The sequence below is a fragment of the Sinocyclocheilus grahami genome, unplaced genomic scaffold (assembly GCF_001515645.1).
Source record: "Sinocyclocheilus grahami isolate Dianchi unplaced genomic scaffold, SAMN03320097.WGS_v1.1 scaffold714.1, whole genome shotgun sequence".
Taxonomy (NCBI): Eukaryota; Metazoa; Chordata; class Actinopteri; order Cypriniformes; family Cyprinidae; genus Sinocyclocheilus; species Sinocyclocheilus grahami.
Window position 1 is genome coordinate 112,612 of NW_015505893.1, and position 8,681 is coordinate 121,292.

An 8,681-nucleotide genomic window follows, 5' to 3' on the forward strand; every position below is an offset into this window, starting at 1 on the left:
TAGTGTCCCCTAATGATGGGTAGTAGAATTACACCCCAAGTAACATTTACCTGTTACATACCCCCCCGATCAGAAAAAGACTTATCATAACCGTAACAAGTTTTCAAATTCTGCACATGATAAGTCTCAGCATTTTCAGAATCATTAAGGAAAGAAACAGAATAGTTGACAGGACCAAGACATTTAACAATCTTAGCCGGACCTTTCCACTTCGCTGCTAATTTAGCCATAAAGCCTTCTTCAGCTCTGGACAAAGGGTGAGACCGAACCCAGACTACATCTCCCACTTGGAATTGACTGTGCTTGCGTCGCAGGTCATAGTAGTGTTTTTGTCTATGTTGGGCTCGTTCCACATTTTTCTTCACAAGGTCAATGAGTTGCTGTTGTCTTTCCAACACATTATAGGCAGGACTACAAGGAGCAGGAGGTTGATGTAAGGCCCTCTCTAACGGTCCCTTTAATTTCCGTCCCAAAGCTACTTCGGCTGGTGTGAATCCTGTACTCTCTTGGAAAGTAGTTGATTGCAAACCTAAATTCAGGCAACCATCGGTCCCATTGGCGATGCTGATCTCCCACGTATGAAGCAATCATTGTCTTCAGGTTGCGATTGATCCGTTCTGTCATATTCGTTTGGGGATGATAGGATGTAGTCAATTTTTGTATGACTCCCCACTGTTTGCAGATTAAGGAAAGTAGCTGTGAGGTAAACTGAGCTCCGCGATCTGACACCAAATAAGCAGGGGTGCCCCATCGAGTGAAGATTTCCTCCACTAGGATTCTGGCTATTGGGGGGGCTTTTGCCACTCTTAAAGGAAATAGCTCCACCCACTTGGAACAGTAATCAACGATTACTAAGAGATGTTCATTTTGTTTGACACTCTTTGGGAATGGACCCATCAGATCAACTCCAAGCATATAACCAGGTTCAACTACTGGCTTGTGGCGGCCAAGCGTTCATAGCGACGTCGCTTTTTGATCCTTCGATGTCGGCTCTTTAGTCACAAATTGTTAACTAAAACAACGCCAGCAGTGACTCCAGTCCACAGCACAAACTCTCAGGATCCCTCGACTACAAACACACACGTAACTAAAGGTACATCACCGTCTTCCTCACATCAGATACTGTAGGAATATTAAACTGTATGTTCGTTACAGTCTGTGTTCTGATGAAATGTCAAAAATAACAATATCTGCAGTTCATTGAGATTCACTGAAGTGGAAGTAGAAACAGCTTCATGTGATTAAATGTTTACAGATGTTTTTAAACCTGCACTCTAAATAATGATGAGTGAACATAAACCATTAAAATACAAAAATCTATCGCATTGCATTGTTGATCAAGGATTGAAACACAGGCTCCAGTACATATCTATCATTTCTGTGATGTGAAGCTCAAGTGTGATGTTGATGATGTGATGATGTTTGGTTTATAATTTTGTATATTTAAGATGTCAAATTTTAAAACGGTGTGCATGCTAGACAATCATGTCTCTCAGGTCTAGGGAAATGGCAAGTATACATCATGTCTGAAACATAGTAGTTTTGTCCTTTTACAGCCTTTTTAAGTCCTTGATTGACCCTTTAACAGTCAAGACTGATGCATTGGCAGAAATAATTGTGCTAACCTAATGTTTTAAAAGTCTAGGCTATCTGTTTCAACCCTTGGAGTTTACCTACAAATCTAAGGCTACATTTACACGACAACGATGTAGTCAAAAACGGAAACGTTTTTCCCTTGCGTTTTTAAAAAAATTTCACGTATACACGACAACATTTTCAAAATTATTTGCATTTACACATATCCGCAAAAACGGCCAAAAACGCTGTACTACGTATGCCAGGCCAGTAGTTAGCGCTGTCACCTTGCTAGTAAACAAAATCGTCACTTCCCTACAGGTACTATGTTGTATATGACGCGTCTCCGCTGTTGGTTGTAATATTGGTGAAGTAAATCCACACTTTGCTGAAGAAGCGTTAGCAAACTCTTGAGCAGCAACAACAGTACCATATACTCCGCCATTGTTGTGTACATTTGTTCGGGCTTGCCTTTAAAATCAACACATACTGCGCATGTCTACATACCCAACACGTACTATGCACTCGCATGACGTCACCGTTTTCAAAGATTCCCGTATTTGGGTGTTTACACGGAAACGATAACGGTGCCGTTTTCAAAAACTTGCACTTTGAAACCCGTTTTCAAAAATATGCGTTTTCAGTCCCCAAAACGCTGTTGTCGTGTAACAGGCAAAACGCATAGAAAGTTTCCCGTTTTTAGATGAAAATGTTGTCGTGTAAACGGCCCCTAAAACTCCTGAAGGCCCTTTCTCATGATTCAAGTAAAAAAAACAACAACAAAAAAACATGCAATGCTCCACATTGACCTCCACATGAATGCATGACAGATGATGGCAATGGGGTCAAAGTTTAAATTAAAGCAGCTTTGTGTCTCAAAAAGTGGACTATTGGTCCAAAAAGTGGTTTAATCAATATGTCCTGCCCCAACTTAATATTTCAGTCCATGAAGGAAAACGGCGCCTATCAAGCAGTTTCAGTTTTAAGTAGTTGATGCAGGGGGATTCTCTGTCACTGTCAGTTATTATTATTATTGTTTGTTTTGGATGAAAAATTATCACAATCCCTCATGGAATCCATTAGAAGTTATGCATATTTACCACCCCATGCTTGTTCATTTATTATATATTTTGGCTAATTTGATAATGCTTTCAGTTGTCACTTTCAGCACCATTTAATACATTTTATGTTTAAATTCCTCACATTTTCCCTCAAAAGTCTGGCCTGCTATTCAGCAGAGAACTATTGTTATCTTAAATAGTGATCAAGGTCTGGAAATAGCAAGTGATGTTCAGCTCATTTAAATGCATGTCAGCAATAGTTTAATGTATGTGAGTCTCTTTTCCTGATATTCTTTTCGATGTCAAATAAACCAGAGTTCAAAAACAGGCATGACTATAAATGAAATACTACGGCTGTGTTCAGAATGCAAACCTAGCATATTATTGTGCAATATATGCTAAATACTATATTAAAAAAAGAAATAGTATATAAAACAGTACACATTTTACAACCGTAAACAGTAGCATTCAAATATTCCATATTCAAATAAATTGCAACTTCAGTTCGATCTTCATACTGGCAATGGAAGGTCGAGCACACTGCATTGTGGGATATATGTGTTGTATGCTGCATTTTGATAAGATGCTATTCCGAACATAGCCAAAAGATGTAATTGTAAATGGGTAAAAGCTAAAGAAAGAGTTTTAACATGAATTAACCAGAGATGGTTTCTCTATTAGTAAGAGTGCATTTGATTGGTTGGCAATGAGATTTGACCCACCTGTTACAAACATGAGAAGTTGCTATTGTTGTTAATGAAAGGAGTCGCAAGCAGATCCTATACAAATAAAGTGCCGTTTCACTTGAGAAGCGGTCTGAACACAAAGCCATGATTTTTTGGGGATGAGATTATTTGCCTCTTTTGTGCATGGGGTTTTATTTGGAACCTATGCACCTACTCCCTGTGTTGTTTTATTGTGTAAAACCTCTGAGGTTTATCCTGTCTTCAGTGTTAATAGCTGCGAGCATGACTGCAGGAGACATTTTATGGTAAAGATGTAAAGAAAAAAAGGTGTACAAAGTGAACCAGACAATTTTGTCAATAAACAAACTATTGCTTTATGTCGTCACATTTATTTATATAGCACTTTATACAGATTGTTTTAAAGCAGCTTTACAGTTTAAGTTCAGTGTTGATTTAATTCAGTTTTGAAACATACTGTACATCCTTCATATGAATAAAATGTATCATAAACTATCTGTTAGCTTTTCACTAATGTGAAATACCAGCATTTCTATGATAGAGGACATTTATAGACTTTATTGTAAGTAACAGATGTATAGAGCCTAGTGCAATAACTGAAAGTTCAATTTTGCTAAACCTGTACTTTGGGATATTTTGTTCAGTTGTTCTCAAATGGTGGGTTGTGACCCTGGAAGTAGGTCTATCTGATAGGGTTGCCAACAGCAGGGGGAAGAACAGTGCTAAATGTGATTTAGGTGCAAATTCATGTCACTTGCTAAATTAGGCAATGCTTTTTTATTTTTACAATGCAGATTGTGTCAAAGCAGCTGTGCAAAATGCAAAATAATAAAATAAATGTTTGAGAATTGTGCCCCCTAATGGTAATGAAGGAAATTACTCCTTTTTACACTCATTTCATCTCATCGACAACCTCACAAAATTAAAACCGAATCAACAACATACTGTATGCACAATGAGGCATAACAAATTAGATATGGAAAAGACATAGCATGTTTTCTGAAAAGCTACGTTATATATTTTAAGCAAATAGAAAGTTTGGTAATTACCCAGCACTGGGTTGTATTTAACCCAGCATTTTTTTAGAGTGTAAAACTTAAAACACTAATACATTTTAACAAATGACCTGTTTAGCATTACACAATATAATGTTGTTTTTTAATGTAATTCAAGTTTTAATAAAAGTGTTCATTTTAGAAATGTATACTGGGATATATCTTGTGAAACTTTAATCTTTTCAGCCAGGAGTTTGTTTGTATCATTTTGAAACTGCACAGGCAAGGTTTGTAATATCATATTTTTAAACCTTGTGTAACACAATGTGTACATTTAATGTTTTTTAATTAAAAACAAATTTAACTCGGGTAATTCATAGCCTGACAGTGACGCAATTTAAAACAAGACACAACCAAGTAAATGCACAAGGGGAAAAATACTTGTATTATCTGCCTAAAAGAAAATAATCAACAGGCAAACACAAGGTGGTTGAGCATAGCAAGTCCTTTGCCGATTAAATACTAACCAAACTAAGGCACATACGGGAAACTACAGAACGAACATGCCTATCAATCAATGCACTTGATCTCAGGTCAGTCAAAGATGCTAGAAACGCATCTGAATCAAAGGACTGCTAAGGATGATTTGTGGGATATTTTCCCCAAGATTCTGCAACACACCAACTAAAAAAGCAAAGCCAAAAGAGAGTGAATATATAACACTGAAAAAAAAGGTTCTCTACAGATAATACAGAATAAATCATATGTACAAACAAGAATTCATAATTCATTCACAGAAATGGGTTTGGAATGTAAGAATTTAAAGGGATAGTTTCCCCCAAACAGAAAAACTCTTGTCTTTATTTATCCACCCTCATGCCGATCTTCACATCTTTTCAGATCTTTTCATGTAAAAACCATTCATATTGACCAGAACAAACAATGTGAAGTAATCCTTTCTACTTGAGCTCTGAAACCACATAATCATTTTGAAAACAGGTCTATTATATGACTTCAAAAACATCATAGGGACCAAGTCATAGATCACAAGTTGTATGGTCCATTTTTTAGATTGTCCTCTTTGTAGATTGACCAACCATGGCCAACGTGAAGCACTGTATGAATAAATATCCATTTTGCATACAGGTTTAGAACAACATGAGGGAGAGTAAATACATCAGTTTTTCATTTTGGGGTGAACTATCCCTTCAAATCGCATCAGTGGATTTAAAGTCTAACCGTGAAACCCTGAACCCAAGCAGAAGTCTGCGGTATTTCATGGACTCCCAGACACTGCAGCTGAAATGTCTCAGAATACACATAAACCCGATACAGACTGTGTATATTGTATACAGGCACATGTATCGTGTAGGGCCTGATTTAATCACCCCTCATCTCATCCAAGCCCCTCTGTTCATTCCTGCCACAGGCGGCATGGCGTGGGGTGGCAGCGGCACCTGAGGCTGGCCGGGTGGAGGTGGGTACCCAGCGGGCGGTAAGCCCATCACCGGAGGGGGCACATTGTGCCCTGGTGGCATACGCGGGGGCGGAGGGGGGTAGCTGGGGTTGTAGCCTGGAGGGGGGTAAGATGGGGTGGGTGGGGGCAGATTGGGAGGAGGGTAAGAGTTTGGGGGCGGAGGGCCTGGAGGCGGGGGGTTTGCATGTGGATAGACGGCATGTGGGTGGTACGGCAGGCCGAACGAAGGGGGCATGGGCGCATAGGAGGGCGCTTCAGTCTTCATCATGGACTGCAGACTCTGAAATCCCTCGCCGGACATGTACGAACTGGACGTGGACATTCCCATGATATAGTTGGAGGGAGGAGGGGGTGGCGGGCGGTGAGGCAGAGGGGGTGGGGCCCCGTGGGGCAGAGGAGGAGCCGGGCCCTGTGCCGGATCCATGTCAGCTGAGGTGGCCGGTTCTGCTTCAGCGGGAGGAGCTGGGATGACAGACGGAGCCTTGCGATCTATGTGTGGACAGAAGTCATAGACGTGTTACTATAGTATCAATTATATACATTTAGTATAATCACTTTATAATAGTTTTCATTGACAAACATCACTATGTGTATATATACTACCGTGCAATTTTTTTTTTTTATAATTTCATAATTTATTTCAGTAATGGATCATTGCTCCAGCCTTGATCCTCCAGAAATAATTCTAATATGCTAATTTAGTGCTCAAGAAAAAAAAAATTATTAATAATGTTGAAAACAGTTGTGCTGCTTTTTTTTTTTGTGAACACCATGATAATTTTTCAGGATTCTGTGACGAATAGAAAGAAATCACTGTAACATTATAAATGTTTTTACTGACACTTTTGATCAATTTAAATAGTTCTTGCTGAAAATAAAGTATCGATTTCTATAAAAAATATAAGTATTATTTATATATATATATATATATATATATATATATATATATAAAAAACCGTAGTCAGTGTATGTGTTTATTACTAAAAGCAATTAGTCTGAACTAGCAAGAAGCAGTTATATATTGTGATGATGCCAAGATAATTTCAAATTTTTCCAATAACCCCAATAGAAAAACCCATAAAGGTTATGTAAACTATAAAATTTGATTTTTAATTTTTTTTGTATATGATGAGCAATGTACTTTTACCAAAGATTAATTTTGCTGCCTATGTCGAAACACAGAAATCCTCACCTGGGGGTTGGGACACAGGGAGAGGGGGCATAGGACTCTCCAGGCGGGGTATCTTAGACCCAACTTGCTCTGTTTCAGAGACAGAGAAATTAGCACTTGATACAACAGGAAGTTCATAATCTTACAATCGACATTCATTATTATAACACTATAAAAATGGCTTACCTGTTGGGGCTTTAGGTTCATCTTTAGGAGAGACCTACAAAAGAAAATAAAACATGAGCAATAAAAAACCTCACAATTACTGTAAAAATGTTACAATCCAATTCAATTTCTCCTTCAGTAAACTGATTTCCTTACCAAGTGCACTTTTTTTTTACAGCTCTACCTCCATCGTTAGATCGCAATATGATCGCTATATATGGTTCTGTAGAAGCCACAATTTAAAGGAATAGTTCACCCAAAAATAATTCTATAATAATTCACTTGTCCTCATGTTGTTTCAACCCTGTCTTTTTCTTCAGTGGAACATAAAATAAGTTTATTTGAGAAACGTCTTAAGCAGGGCTCTGAACCGGTTCAAGGAACCAAAACGAAAACCGGAAACGAACGAAATTTTGACAGGAACAGAACCAGAAACGAAATCAAATTTTATAGTTCCGAACAGAATCGAAAATTTGAAATGGCCTAATAACGTTATTTTATCGTTCTATTTAATATTTGTGACGCTGACGCATCCAACGAGTGAAATGCCCGCTCAGCTGTGAACTCATCATATGTACGTCGCAATGGCAAGGATTCAACAGATCACACGCACCTACAGCGCTTCTGTGAACGGAGAAAACAGAATAAAACTATAGGCTTACATAAAAGGAATAGCCTCTATTGGCCTATACACGAAATGTAGGCTATTTCACTAAAATCATTGACAGATTCACAAAACGAAAGAATAAAAATGTGACTTTCGAATGATGTCTTGCTTCTATCTGTGCAACCAACCAGCGTTGGTATGACCATCGAGCCGGCGCCTCACACGCACACAGACACAACATATTTGGCGACATTGCAGCCTGTTCATTATCAAAATAAAATATAGTTAAAGAAACATAAAAAGTTGCATTCAGCGTGACCAGCACCTCACTGTGCTGATATAGCCGATGTGAAGGATGATGCCGATGCGAGTGAAGTACAAAGCCTATTACATAATAAATAGGCTATTTTAGCATGCAGATACGTCGTGAATATGGAAACAGTTGGATTCGTGCTGAATAAGAGAGGTAGGCATCAGTTTCACCTTAGATTAATTAGTTTTTGGATTTACTTTTTTAAAGCCTAAATGCATAGCCTTAACTTTAGAGGATTTGTTGTGGAGAGAAGGAAACTAATAACGGTTTATCATAGACAACAATGCAGCAAACATTTTTAAATATCTTAAAAAATAATTAAATGTCTTTAAAGCACTAACAGATTTTGTACTTTTGTTTAGTAGCCTATAATTTGGCCAAAATCTAGAAAAGATAATGCTGTATCTCTTCCTGTTTTTTTCTTTTTTGAGTATAAAACGCTGTACTTTATTATTATTATTATTATTATAGGCAAAGAAAAAGTTTTAAAAAGAACGTTATTAACTGTGAACCGATTGGATTTATTTATTTATTTATTTTTCATTTTCAAGCCCTGGTCTTAAGTGTTTTTTGTGTAGCGAATTTAGCTCAACGACAGGAAATATGAATAATT

The 8,681-nt window shown here is 37.8% G+C and overlaps 1 protein-coding gene and 1 long non-coding RNA gene across 2 annotated transcripts in view; one reads left to right on the plus strand and one right to left on the minus strand.

The window, feature by feature from the left end:
- Positions 1-934: 934 nt before the first annotated feature.
- On the plus strand, positions 935-7,762 carry LOC107560199 (uncharacterized). The gene is made up of 3 exons (XR_001605701.1): positions 935-997; positions 1,842-1,845; positions 7,751-7,762. It is a non-coding gene; the product is annotated as an uncharacterized lncRNA (long non-coding RNA).
- The window catches only part of LOC107560198 (cyclin-K-like), an 18,303-nt gene continuing 14,839 nt past the window's right edge, over positions 5,218-8,681 (minus strand). The window contains exons 8-10 of the mRNA XM_016244311.1: positions 7,170-7,203; positions 7,005-7,073; positions 5,218-6,301 (exon numbers count right to left, since the gene is read on the minus strand). Of these exons, the coding sequence (XP_016099797.1) occupies positions 5,727-6,301; positions 7,005-7,073; positions 7,170-7,203 (678 nt within the window). The 3' untranslated portion in view covers positions 5,218-5,726. The remainder of the gene's footprint in view (positions 6,302-7,004; positions 7,074-7,169; positions 7,204-8,681) is intronic.